Source organism: Cinclus cinclus, chromosome 2, assembly GCF_963662255.1.
Source record: "Cinclus cinclus chromosome 2, bCinCin1.1, whole genome shotgun sequence".
Lineage (NCBI taxonomy): Eukaryota > Metazoa > Chordata > Aves > Passeriformes > Cinclidae > Cinclus > Cinclus cinclus.
The window spans coordinates 114,203,097-114,222,572 of record NC_085047.1 but is presented as its reverse complement, the minus strand read 5'-3'; the positions used below and the strand labels follow the sequence as shown (position 1 = coordinate 114,222,572).

Genomic DNA, 19,476 nt, shown 5'->3' with positions numbered 1-19,476 from the left:
GACAGCACTACTTTCCTAACAGCCAAACATCAACATGTCCTGTCCTGGCTAAACAGCAGCTGGAGCTCCCTGGCTGCCTCCTTGCAGAGCTCCGACGTTTGTGCTGCCCTGGGAAGGTCGGATGGACCAGGGGGATGGAAAGGCACTGGGCAGTCAGAAACTCTCATGGATCAGGCTGCTTTTCCACCTGGGCACTCCTAAGATAACATTTCCTTGAAAAGACTTACACAGGGCTGTACTCCCACAGGCCTTCCATGCTGGGTTTGTATGGCCAGGTTTTGGTAGTGGGGAGGTTACAGCTTGCCAGAAGCTTCCCTGTGTCCAGCAGATGTGATGAACTGCTTGTAACCCCTATTCCCATTTTCCTGTGCTGCGGAGGAGGAGGAGGTAGACCTGGGAAGGAGGGAGGGGTGTGGGGAAGTAGTTTTTAAGATTTAGTTTTCTTCTCATTATCATACTCTGATTTTGTTGGTAGTAAACTCAATTAGTATCTCTAATTCAAGTCTGTTCTGCCCATGATGGTACTTTGAGTGGTCTATCTCTGTCCTCATCTCAACTCATGAACCTTTGTTATATTTTCCCTCCCCTGTCCAGCTGCAGAGGGGAGTGATAGAGAAGCTCTGGCGGGTGTCTGGCACCCAGCCTGGGTCAATCCACCACACCATGGGCTAATTAATCAAAGTAACTCAAACAAAAAAATGCTCAGAGCACTCCGAGACACTGACTGAAATGCTGACTCTGCTGAAGCTGGTGTTAGAAGTTATATTTATCTTCAGTGGTGCCAGGTTTTGCTGCAGGAGGTGCCTCGTGGCTCTCATGCCATCTTTGAAAAGCAGCAGGAGATGCTGTCAGCTCTACTACAAAACATCTGTGAGCACCTGGACTGCTCAGTTTCCTGTCCTGTGCAAAATTCCCTCTGCAACATGAAGTCTGAAAACTCATTTAAAATTGACTATTAATAATTTTCTCTGTGGCCTTCCCACATTACCAATGTTTCTTGAAATATCCAGCCATTTCCAACTGTTGCCTGTTCCCATACCACAAAACGTGGAATACAGGAATCCTGCAGAAGCCTTCAGCATGGCATGGCACCACTGTTAGCAACCTTTCTGTGTTATCCCTTTGTTTTTGATATTTCAACATGAATTCTTCCTTAAGAAGTCATAGGCTGGACAGCAGATGTTAAAAGTGCAGCATTTATGTTGTAGCTCCTGGTTTTCAATATCCTGTATCCCTCATTTTACAGGAGCCTAAGCCACTGGTAAGATGATAGACCATGACTCAGAAAACTATCAGAAAAGCACAGTGGATTATTTTTGTGAAAGTATCCACAGCTTTCTATGGATTTTCCTATTCCTTCCATGTACTGAGTGCTTTTAAAAGAAATGGTAAAACAGCAGGAAACTTTTCAAGCACAATTTTCTTTATAACTGAACTTCACATGATGTCCTGAGACTGCTAAAAGGTGTACAAAGAAAAGAAGAAATCTAGAAACAAAATAAATGTCAAGCGAAATCTACCTCAGAGCAATAGGTTTGAAATTCTAGCAGGCATTCATGAGGTAAACAAGCCTGGAATCTCACATGCCTCTTTCCTTTGAGCCATGGGAATTTTTGGAATCATATGGGTAATCTGCAGGGTTTACTTCTTTGTTAGCAAAGCTACCCACATCTCTACACACCTCCCTCTAGCCTTACATTTGATGACATGGCAATGGATTAGGGCTGTGTCTGTTCCTATTTTTTTACAAATTACTCAATTATCAATTGAAGATAAAGAGGTTCCTTCACAGAACAATGCACTCTCATGATAATGCAGCTTTCTGCATGTTTGTTTGTTTAAATTACCAATCCTTTAACCTACATTTAGTGTCACAGAAATAGAAATGGGCAGAAATTCTTTGCAAGAGGCTGGAATGCTGGCTGGTGCGGGTTTTTCTTCCTCTGGAGGACACAACTGTTTTTTAAAGGCAAACTTCAGAAGGAAACTCAACAAGAGCTATGACAGTTCACTGCAGTTCAGCTTAAACCAAATAAAAGATCCAACAGTGAACACCATGGGTCAGGAGATTCTTCCATTTACTTTCTCACAGAAGAGGGTGGTGAGGCCCTGGCACAGGGTGCCCAGAGCAGCTGTGGCTGCTCCTGGACCCCTGGAAATGTCCAAGGCCAGGCTGGACATTGGGGCTGGGAGCAGCCTGGGACAGTGGAAGGTGTCTCTGCCATGGCAGGGGGTGGAACTGTATGATTTTTAAGGTGTCTTCCAACCCAACCCATTCCATGGTTCTCTGTTTCTAATATCCCCTGTATTCCAGTCTGATGAACCATCAAAGAAACAGACCAGCATATACTGTCATGTGAATCCCACATGTGTCATTTAAAAACATTAAACACAAAATTCAACAGACTAGGGGGAAAATCTGTTCAGAATTAATGCTCAGGTATGTTAGAAAACCAGGGGAAACTGAAAGTCAGAGACTTGTCCACAGAGGATCAGATTGCCAGAGAACTGGATCTGTTATTGTCACACTGGCAGCAAATGCCATTGCCCATCAGTCACGGTCAGTAAATCAGAGGGACGAGTGCGTGCAAGGTTTTTTGTCTTCTGAGTATACTTGATAGGCTAAATCTACTTCTTTCAAGTCAGAAGTGAAGAGTAATTTGAGGGGCAGGAACACAGCTTGCTTATGTGGAGGCTGAACTTTCATTGCCATGATTATTTTCTGTTTGTTGGGGAATTTTTTATTATTTCTGTCAGTTAATTACAGAGAATAACAATCTGTTCTGAGAAATGAAGACATTAAAGAAAGGAAGAAATGTTAACTTGCATTAAGCTTTCATTTAAATTGGACTATCCATTTCACATCAAACCCCTATCTAGACATTCTCATTGTTCTCAAAGGAGTTCTTAAAGGGGTTATAATTAAGTTGACATAATTCAATTCAAAGTTAACTCTTATTAGCTGTCATGATGCTATCATTACTTGGACAGTTACTGTGCAGTAAGAGAAGCAAAGAAAGGAAGCAAACAACTACAAAATAATGGCCCACAGGATGTTTTTGCACTGGGAACTTAGGGCAAAATCAGGCTTTAACTGCTTCTAACCCCGGGATGTGCTGTTTGCTACAGATATAGTGGGAGGTGAAACAGGTCTTTGAGGCTTTGAGCTCTGCCCATCCTTCCTCATTGTGCAGCCACTGCCCTCAGCACTGATCACCACTTTCTCCCAGCTCCCTAAAAAGCCCTGTGATGAATTCATAGAGGAAATTTTGTATGTGATACAATAATTTCTAACCTAGCTACATCCAAAGTTCATAAAATTGCTATCTATCAGTATTCCTAGCAACCATCAAACCATCCACAAATGGATTATTCATTACTTTTACAGTTCTAAGTGCATGTAAGAGGCTTTTCCTGAGCATCATCTAATGCAGACTTTATATTGGAGTGTCATTGCAAACTCTAATGTTGACTGGATGCAGTCTACTGTCCTTTGAAATAAAGTCTTCTTCAGACTGACCTGTCTATATTGAAGTAATTAATTATTTTTTTCTTTTAAGTCATCTTGCCTTTTCATAAAAGTTATTTTTAAGTTCACTTATTTGTCATCATGGATTATGTTACATAAGCTTCAGAGGAGCAGAATTAATTCTGGTAAGCTGGATCAGTTTAAGTACATGTGGGTCAAGTTGCAACTTTTCAATTTTTGGCAAACAGAGAGCAATTGCCCACTGCAATTCCTCATAACTTGAGGTCATGAGTATTGGTGGCTGCAAAGCCTGAATTGATCTGTGTTCATCTTTGAACATTTCCCTCTGTTTAAAATGCATAGGGCATGGGAAAAGAGAACTTCCAGTGCATTTTGTGCAGGGTTTACGTGCAGCCTCAATCTATTATTGCACCATGTCTAATAATTTTTGCTCTTATTCAAGCATCTATTTTTATGCTTATTTTTGTTTGATTTTTTTCTTTACATCACCACACATTGATTACACACAAGTGACTGCAAAGGAGGAGCACACTGAAACCTTTCCCCTTTTTCCCTGATTGGTTCTTTCATGGTCTTCTTTCACTAGTGTCCTTTACACTCCTCATTCCCTTTTTAGGATCTCAGCTTTGGTTTCACTGATGTCCATAATGCAGTATGCACTTATGCTACAGTGGAAAAGCTCCAGATTTTTCAGGTCTGAAGAACCCTGTGTGCAGCTTATCCACACTGGGAAACTGTCATGTACTCAAGCAGAACCCTCCAAAATCAGCAATACCATCAATGATAATCAGAGAATCCTAGAAGGGTTAAAAGGAAGGTTAAAGATCATATAGTTCCAGTCCCCTGCCATGGGACACTATCCCAAGCTGCTCCAGCCCCAGTGTCCAACTTGGCTTTGGACACTGCCAGGGATCCAGGGGCAGCCACAGCAAATCTGGGAATTCCACCCTGTGCCAGGGCCTGCCCACCCTGCCAGGGAACAACTCCTAATTCCCAAGATCCCATCCAGTCCTACTCTGAAGCCATTCCCTGTGTCCTGTCCCTCCATCCCTTGGCAATTGTCTCTCTCCATGTTTCCTGCAGCTCCTCCAGGCCCTGCAAGGCCACCCTGAGCTCAGCCCAAAGCTTCTCCTGTGCAGGTGAACAATGCCAGCTCTGCCAGCCTTTCCTCCCAGCACAGCTGCTCCATCCCTCTGCTCATCCTGCTGCCTCCTCTGGGCTCTCTCCAGCAGCTCCAGCTCCTCCCTGTGCTGGGATCCAGGCCTGGGGCAGTTCTGCAGGTGAGCTCTTACCTGAGCAGGGCACAGGGACACAGTCACATAACTCAACCCTCTGCCTAAACTGCTTTTGATGCAACGCAGGGTAAAAGCTCTGATGTTAATCTACCATGATTTAAATGCTGATGTACCAGCTAGACAGGTAGGAACAGGTAGATTTCCCTTGGATGGAGTTTGCTCTTCCTTGCAGAAAGTGCTTTCATGTTGGTGGCACAAGGTTGAAGTTGAGCAAAGCCTTTTCAGAAAGAACCTGTCATCGTAATGCACTGGACACTGTATCTTACATCTTCACATCATTAAACACCCAAGTGAAGAATTAGCAGGCTTGTAAAACTGTAAAGCCAATTAAATGTATCTAATTTTGCAGCTCCAGGGATCTGTGCATTTCTCTGCCCATCCTGGCACTGGCTGTAATGGTACCAAGTTGAGTAGTAAAAAAAGAAAAAGTCAGTTTGAATGTAGGGATTGAGTGGGATGGGACTCTTCTCACTTTGCTGTTAAAATTTTTAGGCCTCCATTTCCAAGCCAAGGTGCTCTAATGTTTCAAGCATCACATCTCAAAAGGCAGAATTCACAGGCCCCAGTAATATCTTTTAATAGAACAACTAATACAGCTGGAAATAAATATTCAAGATTTGAGGCACATTATCTTTTCATCATATCTGAAATAGAAGCAGCAAACTTCAAAGCTAATGCAAGAGGAGAACAATTGTTCAGAGTTTAGATATGTTAATGAGACCATTTTATACAGAAGGTACTTGTGGAGTACACAGGAGATATTACTAAGGAAAGGAATGATAAAGAAGTTACCTTGTACAGCAAGGAAAAGAAACAGATTCAGAGGGGGAGAGGCATCATCTGCAAACCCGCTGTACCCAACAAATGAAGATAAAAATTGCTCTAACAAGCAATCTATTCCCTTCTAAGGTGGGTTGGATGAGTTGCCCCATGGAGGAGCACATCATCCCCTCTCTGCTGACTCCAGCAGAAGCTTGAGCAATTAGCTGCGAGCTGAAGCTGCTCCTGACAAATGCCACCCTCAGCGGGGCACGGAGAGGCCACGTGCCAATTCTGCAGGTAACACAGAAGCCCGGCTGGCTCTGAGCAGCTGTCCCTGTACCTTTGGCCAGCGGCTCCACGGTGATGATCTCGCTGCTGTTGCCTCTCCCCGCAGCCGTCACGGCCACCACCCACACGCTGTACTGGCGATTCCGGCTCAGGTTGGGAATTCTGTAGGAAAATGAGTCGGGAGAGGCTTCAAACTCGCTGATCACCTGTGGTGAGAGAGACAAACGTTTCCAGGCTAAAATAAGCAGTATTTGCAAAAAATGTGAGTGCTACAAAGCCTGTTACTTCAGGGCTCTTCGGATGAGTATCAATTGCTCCAAACAGATGGCAGATGGCAGTAAACAGAGAAGACACAGGAACTTGTTGCAATCCGTTCATTTTCAGTGAATTTGTGCCTTGTTTACAGATTGGTTTTATTCAGATTAGGACTTTTACGTGCCATTTATTTTTACAGGGGTGGATAAATAATGGAAGTGAATAAATGTGGCTAAATTGATTTAGCTCTTCACAAAACTTTCCCAATGGAGGATTCAGTGCTGTACCTGCTACAAAATCTGGAGTTCACTGAATCACAGAATCACAAGGTTGGAAGAGACCTTCAAGATCTTTGAGTCCAACCCATACCCTAACATCTCAACTAAACCAAGGCACTGAGTGCCACATCCAGTCTTTTCACTATTAAAAGTCTACTATTTCTCTTACCTAGAACCTTTGGTACTCCTTATTCCTGGGTTTTGGTGGCTTTATCCCTTCAGCAGTGGAGTGAACCAAGGAATAAAACTGTGCTCTGTAACAGACTGTTCAAACTTCCCCCCAGTCTAGTTTTGTTCACTCACAAAATTACTTCCATTCAGAGACTCCCAGCTGAAGGTCATCTCAGCCAGCTGGCTGCATTAGCAGGGAAAGACAAGTGCTGGAAGAAACGCCAGTTCAGTCCCTCCTCTGTCACTCAAGTGCCTCAGCCCAGGGGCTGCAGCAGAGCCAACCAGCTTCTCTGCAGTCCCTGCTCATCCATGGGAGCTTCTGCATCCTGCTTGGAGCAACCTGTGCAGGGAAAGGTGTGGAGGAACACACAGATCCTTCCAGGGGGCTTTGAGAGCCTCAGCACATCCTCCACAGGAAGTCTGAGGAGGGAAATCTCAGCTCTGAACAGCACTACAGCACTCAATATTGCCACTTTTATTTCTGACACGGGCTTTGTGATGCCTACACGTAAAAAGAGAGGGGTAATGAACCATCGGGATGAATAATACTCACTTCCCTGTGCAGTGCTGAGCCTGGTAACGGCTAACTAACACTAGCCTAAAAATAATTAGAAGGTCAATGACATAGAAAAGAAGATTTTAGCAGGAATCAGCATTAAAAATAATGCATCAATGTAATCTAAACTTATTTCAGACTGACAAAGTGTGCAAGGAATCTCTTTGATATACAAATATCTGTTTGTGGTAAAGGCCAATTCCACCTAATTAGCATTTCAAAAGGCACATTGACCTGAAAACATTGGAATACCATAGTCCTTCAAAGTGAATTCCAAATAAACAAGAGATGTTTCAGAGATATCATTAAACGCCTCTCCATGTGAACTGGCAGACAGTTTCAGCAGCTGAATGGGTCACCGAACTTCTCTGTTCTTCAGCTGGCACCTTGTGCAGCCAGGGAAGAGGGGAGCTCATCTCTCACATTTGAAAACCAGAGTGAATACATCTATCTCTAATCCAGGCACCTCAATTCCCTTAGGGACCATGCAAAGGCTTCTACAAGTACACACTCTGTTCCTTCCATGGAGAGTGATTTTTCTGGGAAGACTGGCTTGCTCCAGCCAAGTTTCCCAGGCTCAGAACAAGCCCAGAGGGGGAACTTGCTGTATTTTCTAGCCAAACTTATTGCCCCTTTGCTTGTCAAAATGCCAAATTAGTTTGTCCCATTTAGCCAGCCATTGTCTGGGTTCCCACTTCTGATATGAAGAGGTCAATGCAGCCAGACACCTTTATTATTATGTGAAACATTGCAGCAGGCTTTGAGAACCATCTGCCTTGACATTTGCACAAGAATATTGGACAAATGCCCATAGCTTGACAGGTTGGATCTTTGTGGGGTCATACATAAAACCAAATGTATTGATCATGGCAGAGGAGGCTGAAATTTAATATTCATTAGGCAGCGTTTCCTACAGTTAATTCAAAAGTCAAAGAAACCAGGCTGTCTCTGGCACTTAGGCTCCACTCAGTTACCTCATGCACAGGTTCACTTCTAAACCACCTGCTGACATGGGACACGGATGCAGCATTTAGGAACAGCTAAACACCACAGAATTCCTTAATGCCAACTTGCATTCCAGCAACCATCAACTCTTTCTCACTGGAAATCCAAAGATGGATAAACAGTAGGACTTTCTGCTCTAAAGCTTTTAAAATGCTTTGTTTTCAACTCTTTTCTTCCAGCATCATTCACCCATTTGCATCTGGGGCTATTTCAAATGTAAAATTAAATATTCTCAGAATTAATTTATTAATTGAATCTGGCAAATGCATCTTCACTAAATTATCTACTCCTTTTCTTGAAACAAACTGCTGTAGCAAAAGATTTTGGTTTCTAACTGGTTAACACACATCTTGTTTCCTCAGCTCAAATTCCCTTTTAAACACTTGGGGATGCTTCAGTGACAAAGAATCGATTTTACTTTAAACTTTTGCCTGTCATTTCAATTAGCCTAACATGCCAGAGACTTTGATTACACAAGAAGAAAAAAAAGGCAGCTTTGTCAGCGAAGAGAAGATTAAACAATTGAAATGAGAAATATTTAAACGAATGTCACCTTGTCACATATTGGCCTGTGCATGTGCCAGTGTAAAACATAAACTGCTGTTCAATCTCAGAAGCAGTAAGATGCTTGCTCAAAGGATTTTTTCCCTAACTGCTATTTCTCCTTCAGCTTATAGATGATGGGTTAAGTTTTCTCCTCTCTTTACCTCACTGTCTAAGAAGGACAGACAGACATCAGTCTCTGAAAGCCAGCAAGGTCTGTAAAGAACAAAATGAAAACGAAGTCCTCTATCAGGATGCAGTCAATCTGCTTTCCCAACCAGGCAATGGCAAGAGATGTTTAGGAACAACTGGTGCGGGGAACAGCATTTTCCTCTGCAACTTCAGCCCTAGTGGTGTGTATTTCTTTGCACACTTGGAAACAGCATGCCATCTCATGGCATTTCTGATTCCTTTAAAGCAATATGCATAAACTCTGATCCCTTTGGCTTCTATTTTGGATTGTTTCTTCTATTTGTTGATTTGTTTGTTGTGTTTTTCAATACAACCTGGGAAAAAAATACCTTTCTTACAATTTTCCAAGCAATTAGGGAGCTTCCCAAGCAGGTAGTTAAGCCAATGATAGCATTTACTGTGGGCTGGTAGATTATTTTGTGAATGGTAGCCTGCACCTTGCTTACTGCTGGCTCTACACAACTTCTGATCAGATTAAATAACTACAGACCTCTACCTCATTATCCTCTGCAAGTTGCAGGAAACCTGGAAGTGAACAGGGAAAGCCATACAGAGACTTTCAGGACATAAGTGAAAAGGGAGAAACCGCCTAGACTTGTGGTGTGTGTTGTGAAGTAAGAGCATATACAAGTTGTACACTGGCTGCCTCATGTTGAAAAGGAAAATTAAATATAAATAATATATATATACTACCTAGAGTGGGTTGCATGCAATTTTAGGTAGAAAATATAGCATCATCAAAAGATGGAGCTGGAAGGACTCTGAGAGATCACCTGAGTCTTTGTTCTTTAAACCAGGTTCACCTGTGCCTGCACAATTTCAAACAGATGTTTCCCCAACCTCATTTTGAAGACTTACAATAAAAGGAGATTTTGCAACTCCCTAGGCTGCACAACCTATTCCATTGCTTAACTAATCTCATTATTAGAAATAATTTTTTTTTAAATCTAGCCTGAGTTTCCTACTGCAGTTTCAACCTGTAGCTTCTTTTCCAGTCTATTAGGAACATGAAGCATAGATTATTAGCTTGATCTTTCCACCAGTCTTTAATTTACATGAAGTTTTATCATTTCTTTCTCCACCGGTACTCTTATCTTTTTACAACTAGATAACTCTGGTGCTTTCAACATTGTCCAGAAATCCCATTTTCTCCATCAGTTTCTCTAATAATACCTTCTGTTATCCTTCAGTCTGTCTAAAGATGGTCCGTATCTTTCTCACAGTTTCCAAACCTGTACTCAACAATTCCAGGGATTCTCATTTGGCTTTTCAGGACAGGATTATAAAGGCTGTTAATGTTCATCTTGGGAGGCACAATAACCTCAAACTCCTCTTCTGAAGAATCAAGAGAATTGCTCTCTACACAGTACTTTTGCAGTTGGTTATTCAGGGAACGCATTTTCTTGCTAAATTTTATCCAACTTTTTCCAGACCAATTTCCCAGTTCATCAGGACCTGCCTGAATTCTGCTTCTGTCTCCTGTGTACATGCAATCCCTCCTAGCCTTGTATCTCCTGCTAAATTAAAAGGCAGCCTCTCTATTTCATTATCCAGGTCAGTAATGGAGCCACTGAACAGAAGTGGGCCCAGGAGAGACACTTAAGCTGCTCCCTCCTGCCCACAACAACGAGCCACTGGTTTTCCAGCTTCCCACAGAACAGCACTGAGTTTGTTTTATTTGGCCTGAGTTAAATCAGTGAAATGGTGTTTGCATAGCTGGGTCTCTCTCAACAAACATTCGTCCTCTGGGCTCAGCTCCGCTGCTAAATGGGAGAGAGCCAGGTGGTGAGATCAGCACTCCATCCCACTGATCCACACTGATTCTTGGTTTCTAGCTCAGTTTTGTGCTTCTCTAAACAGCTCTTTTCAAAGCAATTCTGCTTTGGAGGGGCTCATGATAAGTATAGACTGACATCAGTCACCATCACATCCCCCTGGGGCCAGGTGCGGCTCCTTGGGCTCCTTTTAATCACTGGTACAGATGAGGTCTAGAACAACCACTGAGCCGCATTGATTAAAGTAAGTCTTCAATTCTACATGGTAAAAACACAACGAACTTTTTGTATGACTCCATAACAGAATTCTCTGCCTTGTCCTAACTCAGGCATTGCTGTTCCTGGAAACCACAGAATCATCAAGGCTGGAAGAGAACTTCAAGTCCCACCTTCACCCAGCACCAGCATCACCCCAAACCCTGTCCCCAAGGGCCACATCCAGACTGCTCCTGAGCACTCCCACAGACAGTGACTCAAAACCTCCCTGGGCAGCTCATCCCAAGGCCTGACCATTCTTTCAGTGAAATTTCCATTTCTAATATGCAATCTGAACCTCCTCAGGTGCAATGTCAGGCCATTTCTGCTCATCCTTTCACTTTGGACATGGCACAAAAGACTGACCCCCACCTTGTTAAAACCTCTTTTCAGAGAGTTGTAGGAAACAATGAGGTCCCTCCAAAACCTTCTTTCCTCCAGACTGAAGACCCCCAGTTCCCTCAGCTACTGCTCCTAAGACTTGTTTTTCACACCCTTCCCAGGACACATTACAACCACTTCAAGGTCCTTTTGTGAAGTGAGAAGCCCAAAACTCAACACAGAAGTCAAGGGACAGAGAGTACTGAGATGTTTTATTCTAAAAATAATCACATTTTAGAGTCTCCTGGACTCACAAGTTATCCAGTACTGGGGGTCACACGAAGTTATTTCTACCTGGAAGCAAACCGAGGTAATAAAAAATCGATACACATCTCTATTTATAGAGAATGAACTTCAAGTTCTGCATCCCTGAGACGAGCAGACACAACACTGCTCTGCCCTCTCAGTGAACTCCTTAAAGATGTGAAAGTCCGCCCGAGGTCATGAATTGTACTTTTCTTGCTGGCTTTTGCCTTCCTTTCACAGATGGACACATGCTCAAAGCTCCAAATTACCACCGATCGTGGACCATGGTCTCCAGTCAGGATCTTGGCTGCCACATTGGTCTAACAATAGTTTCTGATCAGGAGCTGGCTCATGTTTTGAAAGACAGCTTCTGTTTTTCACTCAGCATTATTGAAGGTAACTGCTGGAAACAGAAGCTGTACACAAAAGTGAATGTAGCTGCTATACAACATTGTAACTATTTTATTTTTTCCACCTTAATTGTGGAACTAATATGATAGAAAGTTTCAGATGGAAATTTTGGGAAGAACAGAGGCAGCTCCCTGCCTTCCCACTGGCAGGAAAATCTTGCCAATCCAAAGAATCCCAGGATCCCTGAGGCTGGCAAAGCCCTCCCAGCCCACGGAGTCCCAGCTGTGCCTGATCCCCACCTTGTCCCCATCCCAGAGCACTGAGTGCCACGTCCAGGTGACACCTGCAGGGATGGGCACTGCAAACCTCCCTGGGCAGCTCTTGCCAAGGCCTGAGCACCCTTTCCATGGGGAAATTCCTGCTGCTGTCCCAGCTGAGCCTTTCCTGGTGCAGTTTGAGGCCATTTCCTCTTGTCCTAGGAGCAGAGCCTGACCCCCACCTGGCTCTTCCCTCCTGTCAGGGAGTTGTGGAGAGCCAGAAAGTACCCCCTGAGCCTCCTTTTCTCCAGGTTAAAAACCTGGAGCTCCCTTAGCTGCTCCTGAATTCTCATTTCCAGGTATTATGCCTGGAAGAAAACCCACTGCCTGTCCCTTTGGAGCAGCTCCTGGAGAGTCCCTCAGCCTCCTGATGAGGGAAGCAGTGTGTGGTGTCATGGGCTGGTGACCACGGGAAGGTCAGGACATCAAGGACTTATTGTCAGACTGTATTGATATCCCTGGGTGTGAGACGAGGGAGTGAGACAAGAGGGGAGGGTTATGAAAAAATCAATATCAAATTTGTTTTGGTAGGGTTTTACAAGGAGACCTTTTAAAAATCATATAAACCAGCACATCTTCAGAATCAATTTATACTCTGTCACATCCCTCCTGAGGTCTGCTCGCTGACAAAAATAAGATAGGCAAAAAATGTTAAGTTAACAAAGCAATTAAAATAATGAATGTACTGTGTTTGGGAGCTGGCACCAAAGATGTGAAACAACAACAAAAAGGCTAAAAATAGAACATGTGGTATATTAAAAAGACATATTTTAAATTCCGTCCAATGTAAGGTTTTAAAATAACCCCCAAATTATGCACTATTTCTATGCTAAATAAAGCACATGGGAATTAATAAGCATAAATATCTTCACGCTGTAAAAAGTGCTATATAGATGCAGTGATAAATACTGCATGTAATACACAAATCAATGAATATATATTTAAAATTCAACCTTACAGAATCTGCTGACTCTAAATAAACTTCTGTTCAAAAGTAACTTTATCTACTTAGCCAACTTCTGCCAGCTACTTCTCCCTTTTTTTCCCCAGAAATTTCCAGCATCCTTTTAATCGCTGAAAGTACATAACAACGAATCATTTCTGCCTTATAATTGCATCAAATCTGTTTTCCAAAGTTTTCTTTTATCCAAGTCTTTAATCTGGAGAGGAAATGAGGATCACAAAGTGTGATGCAAACCCAAAGTTAGAATTTAGACAGATCCTATGTAAAATGAAGACAAAACTTGTGTCTGCCTGAAAGAATTAAGTGGAAAATACCTGGATGATGGAAATTTGTGACAGCTAATAGTTTAAAGATCTAGATTAAGGTAATTGTATATACTTCCACATCTAGTTTATGGTGCAGATCAGCTGGTTTAAGATAAGCATGTACACTTTCTCTAGACTAAACAAAGAGAAGGGAAACTAAGAAGGAGATTTATCCAGTTTATCACAGATCTCTAGCTTCTTTCCTTAATGAAAGGAAATCCTTGGTGATCCCAAAATATGTATTTGTGATTCTATTGAAGGTGTCTGAGGTCAGGTGAATTAAATCCCACTTAGAATCTATGACTTACAGACCAAGAGCACCAATTACTCTCTTTTCCAAAGGGCAGCCCCAGAGTGTCATCTGTATGCTGGTTAAATCACATTATTATATTTTCCCCATAGTGGGTTTAAATAATAGCGAAAAATGAAAGAAATAGGGAAGTCTAACAGGCTAAAAAATATGCTTCTCACAGTAAAAAAAGCAAATCAAAAAGATCAGTAACTGTCTGCCTCATATGTTGGTCAGTTCCCAATATTGATTATGTTTCCAAGTAAATTGATTTGGGCTTTGGACAAATATAAGATTATTTCCTTCTTCTCGATCCCTACTTTGTTCCTTTTCAACCACTACCTATTCCAAACCCAACTGTTTCATAGAAATATGAATCTTTACTGGGCTTTCAGCTTTCTACATCCTTTGGAGAAGTCCAGAAATGCAGACTGCAGTTTTCAAAGACTTTCCAACACAGATACCTGGGGCTGACTGCAGGCTTTGCACTATGAGATAACTCCTGATCACCCCCATTTCAGCACTGGGGTCTGCTCTGTGCTCTGGTTCTTCATCCAGGTAACCCAGTTTATCATGACAGCATCACCTGGGATCTTTGCAGGAATATCCTCACTCCATTCATCTGATTCAACAGTTACAGAATTCATTCTCCTTCCAGTCTTCAAGAGTCCGGTCATTTGAGAACTCAGTCAAAGGTGGCTTTGAGGGACAAAATCTCTTAGCAGAATCCTACAGCTAAGCAACAGTTTCATCAACCAGCATTTCAAAACTACTGTCAGGATAAAGACCAGAGAATAAACTGGTTCTTCTTAACTGAAATCTTGGGTTTTAGATATGTATCTGTATGTTTTGCAAGCTTCTTGTCATATTTGCCAATCTTTGGGTACTTGTGCTAGAAAGTGAGGTAAAGAGCTGAGAAAATACAGACCAGTAAAATAATATGGGTGTCAATAAACAGTATGACATCACCCAATCAGAAATACACATATTAAAGTCTATTTTGACTTGTTGAATAGAAAAGTGCAGTTATTATGGTTGTTGTTGCTGCTTGGGTTTTGCTCATCTTCTGGTGGGTCACTCACTAATAGGAGCAAACACATTTAACAGGATTTTCCTGCTGTTTCCAGCAAAGCAGGTCACTAATTTGTGCATCACTCTATGCTTTCTCCATAGAAAGCCTGGAGATTAATGGCAAGGAGTTATGTAAGTAGAAGTGCACTATAAAAGGATAATAAATGGAGACCATTCTCCTTTCTCAGTGATTTTCCTTTTCAGGATGCAGTCAGTTGGTTCTTGTCTTCCTTCCACTCATGTGGAACTCACTTAAGATATGAAATAAGATGTCCTCTCTCCCAGTCTCTGATTTCCTGATAGTGAGAGCTAAAAGCAGAACTTGTTTGGGGACTGTGCATAGAAAGCGTTCAGATGGGAAAGAAAAACAGTCTTGCCAGTGGCCTAAAATGTCATACGAGTTTTATTGGAGACTTTTAACTTATGAGACATCTTGGTGTCAATTTAATGCGTCTCTTTTCCTCAGAGAGTTACACATTAGATCTGCCTCTGTCTGCGTTCCCTTGTTGAATACAGATTTGCACCAACTTTTCCAGTTTTAAACTGCCATATAATAATAGAATTAAGGTTGGAAGGTTCCTCTGGAGGTCAGCCAGTCCAACCCCCTTCTCAAAGCAAGTTTAATTTCATCAAGTGACTCAAGGACATGTCAAGAGTGAATTCTTGAAGATTTCCATGCATGGTGATGCCACAGTCTGGGCCCCAGCTTCAATATTTGACCAGGATCTCATGGTAATTTTCCCCCCAGCTGATCAGAATTTCCCATATCAAAAATTCCCTGTTCCTGTGCCTGGGCACTTTCTCATCCCTTCCTGCACCAGGAAATCCTGATCCTTAACCTTCCTTCTCCTGTCCTCAGCACTCTCCTGCCTCTTTAGGAAACACTTTTTACCTCTTCTGAGATCAAAGTTCTCCAGGCTGGCTGACCTGTGTGTCACAGAGACCTTTTCCAGACACTTTCTGACATCTAAATTTTACTTAATCTAATCCCACTGATTCTTCTTTAAGTATTGTACTGCTTTGAATGCAACAAGAGGTTGGTGGTGGTTTTTTTTGTTTTTTTTGGTTTTTTTTTTTTTTGGTGTGTGTTTTTGGGTTTGTTTTTTTTTTGTTGTTGTTGTTGTTTTGTTTTTGTTTTTTTTTCTTTTCTCTTTAACCCCTCCCCTCCCATCCCCAAATCTCCTTTTCTGTTCCACTTGAAAATTCCTGGCAATGCACATCTACAGCCCAAGGCAGGAAATGCTGGAGCAGCCTCCTGAGGCTGCACAACCAGGAGGAACTGAAACAGCCTAATTTTTGTGCTAGGATTCAAACTGTGTTCCATATGAGTGGCACCATGGGGGGAAGTCCCCCTTCCAGGATGGGATAGCAGTGACAGCACTTCCCTGAGGTCTGGGCAGGATGAGTGCCACGAGCATCCTGCCATTACAATGGGAATCACCACTCTTAGAAGGAATCTGGCCACCATGGGACCATTACAGGTGGTCTTGAGAAGCCAGATCCTACAAAAAGTTGAACATGGATGTGGTAGGAAGTGGGCAGAAGCATGAATGTAGGCTAAGAGCTAGCACAAAGAATAATTTTTCTAACTTAAATTCTGGCATATTCTGTTTCTTGTATTTGAAGAATGAAGGATCTGTGAAGTCTCATATTTCTGTATTTTTCCTATGTTTTTCAGAATAAAAAAGAGAAAGTTTTGCCTAATTATGCCTGTAGAATACTACAGACACAACAATTAAACAGTGTGAAATTGGATCCTCACTTTCCCTTTATCTTGGCCAGTGAACAGACTGCAGTGGAGAATCTTTTCCATTTTTCACACATTAATCATATTTGTGGTTTCAAACATCCCAGGCAAGTACTGTCCTTAGGGCTCAAAATATTTAAAGAGGAGATGCCTTTTGTTCTATAGAGAGGCAGCAGAAGTTTTAAAAGCTTCTGTCTTTGCAAAGCAAGCTGAACAGTGCAAGAGGCAGCAAATCTTCATTTTATGATATATCAGGGCTGTGTAAGTACTATGTTTGCAATAAAAACATGCATAATATGACCAACAGAGTTAATTATTTTTCCTGTTGGTGACTTAAACACCAAAGCAGTGTTCTTGTGCAGAGGACTGTTGTTAACCTCTCTAAAGTTTATTGTATTGACTTGTTTTCAACAATAAAATACAATCTGCAAAGAATGCAGCCTCCCCATCACTTTACTTTTACCTCTGTCCTTTTCTCTCTCTTCTCATTGACGCTTGAAACCTTAGTTTGCCTTTCTGCTTGAATAGCAGACTTTTAGCAAAGTAATTTTGCAGCCAGGGCTGTGACTGATGGATGAAGTTTTTAGGACTCCATACCTGCAGCTATAGCACTTGCTACTTTTGGTGGAGAAGAGATGATAAAGACACACGTCTTTTATTTATTCTCCTCCTCACCCTAATTTAAGACCTCTCCCTCTGTCAGCTACTCGTCTCTGCCAGCAGTGAATCTAACAAGAACTTCCCTGGATATATTAAGTGTATCTGCACAGCAGTGTTGGCATTTGAGCAGCTCTGCAGCAGGCTTGTTTCACTGCAAAGCAGCTCTGAATCAAACAGCTTTTTTAGCTCACAATCCATTTCAGAGTAAAAGATAGCAAAGCATTTTGTTAGAAATAAAGCTGAGGGAGTGTGTCCTATATTAAATATGCCCTGAGGGCTTGCATTTATTTAAAAATGTCCAACTTGGCCTCTGGAAACTGAGCCCCAGTGTAATTCCTGCCTCACTCAGCACACAGGGCTGATACAGAAGATCTCTGAAAGCCACAGCGCCTGCTGATCTGCAGAACACTGGAGCAGGGACTCACAGATGCATGTTGAACATATTTATATATATATCTGTGTGTGCATATATGTATTCATATGTACACACACCTGCATGAAGGCAACAGCAGGATCATGTAATCACAGAATGATTTGGGCTGAAAGGGACATTAAATATCATCTGTCCTGGGGGGCAGTGACACCTTCCAGAACTGTCCATGTACACATCAGCAATTAATACAAAGCACAAACACCTCCAGGTGCCTCTACCTGGGCCTAAGGTATGGACCCATGATGGTTCACACATACCCCTGCATAAGGAACACCACAAAAATACAGCAGTAAGATTCCGTTCAGGCCAAGAGCAGGAAAAAAAAAAAAAAAAGCAACTGTTCTTGTCAGTGTCCATCTCTGAGGTGCTCCAAAAGATAACCACAAAATAGGAAGTTTTGTATGTGAAAGACTCACGCGGTAGAGAATAATATTTTTAGCTGACGATGTTTATATTCTTGGGAATGTAAATATAGGAAAAAATGTTACTAGCAAAGCCCCAGGAAGAAGCACTGCAGCTTTGTGCATGGAAAGTATCTGAAGAAGGCAGCAGCACCATCTGGTGTTCTCTCCAAGCCCCCAGAGAAGTGCCTGATCCCCACTCAGGGCTGTCCTCTAAACTCTGACCTCTTTAACCCACTGAGTGCCACAGAAATATATGAACTGTGATGGAAAATCTCCAGCTAGTTTAAGTTTAAAGGTGTGCTAAAGATGGTTTGGTTTGCTACAATTACAAAATTAATGGATTTAGGAGACTGTAATCCCAAAACATAAATCAGAGAGTCACACAATGGGTTGGAAGGGATCTAAAAGACCACCTTGTTCCAGCCCCCTGCCTTTGGTGGCAGGGAAATTTCCACGTGCCTGAAGCACTTTTGGAAATTTCTGGAACAATAGTTCCCTTCCCTTTCTTATAAAACCAAGATTGCACTTTTTACCTTTGGTGGGAAGTCCTGCTTTAAACTGAAATCCAAACCTTGGATGAAACCTAAATCCAAACCTCAGATACAAAATAAATAACTATTATTTTCAATCCACATGGAAATAAATATGCATGGGTATTTAGAGCAATTGGCCCTTGTGTTTAAAGATTGCTGAATTTCTTTGTGATTCAGAAAGGAAGAAAGATAACCTGATGCAAAATTCAAATTTCCTCCTGTCACTTTCTCAGTAAGTAAAAGCACATAGAGCTAGAGTGGGCAAATACTCCAGGCATAAATAAGCCTATTCAAAAGCAAATACATTTGTTTATAAGTAATTCAGTTCCTTCACACATGAATACTCGAGCCAAAAAGGCAGGAACTTGGATGAAAACAGGGTAAATAAATACACGCCTCCAGCTGCAACAGGGCTCGTGCAGCTGGTCCTGGAAAATGTAACTTGTTACATTCTAAACGAATCAAACCTTGAAAAATACTCCACTTCAACAGTATATTTTGAAATTATTTGTGAGCTACTGCTCTGCAATAGGTTTTAAACAAAAAATTAGATAGGCGGAATAAACCAAACTCAACTCCCACTTCTCTCTGTGGAAGGATCCAGGATCTCCCTTTGGCCTTGCTCAGGGCGGGCAAAGGGCAGGAGAGGGAGTGGCAGGGAGAAGATCAAGGACTGCTATCTGCAGCTGCTCTGCCAGCCCTGCACAGAGGGGCTGTGGCACTTACTGTGGGGTAGGGGTGTGAGCAGAACACGGTGTATTTCCGGATGATGCCGTTCAGCTTCAGGGGAGGCAGCCAGGACACAAAAACCGTGGAGGCTGAGGCAGCAGCTGCCTTAACTCCAGCGGGGGGACCTGGAACTGGAAAAGCAAAGAGTGTTAGAGTGGCCCAAGGTAGATGTTCAATCACC

At 42.3% G+C, this 19,476-nt stretch overlaps 1 protein-coding gene across 2 annotated transcripts in view; it reads right to left on the bottom strand.

The window, feature by feature from the left end:
* DSCAM (DS cell adhesion molecule) overlaps positions 1 to 19,476 on the bottom strand; it is a 365,785-nt gene that overhangs the window by 52,674 nt on the left and 293,635 nt on the right. For both annotated transcript variants that reach the window (XM_062515218.1, XM_062515217.1), the window contains exons 18-19: positions 19,293 to 19,426; positions 5,888 to 6,041 (exon numbers count right to left, since the gene is read on the bottom strand). In XM_062515218.1, the coding sequence (XP_062371202.1) occupies positions 5,888 to 6,041; positions 19,293 to 19,426 (288 nt within the window). The remainder of the gene's footprint in view (positions 1 to 5,887; positions 6,042 to 19,292; positions 19,427 to 19,476) is intronic.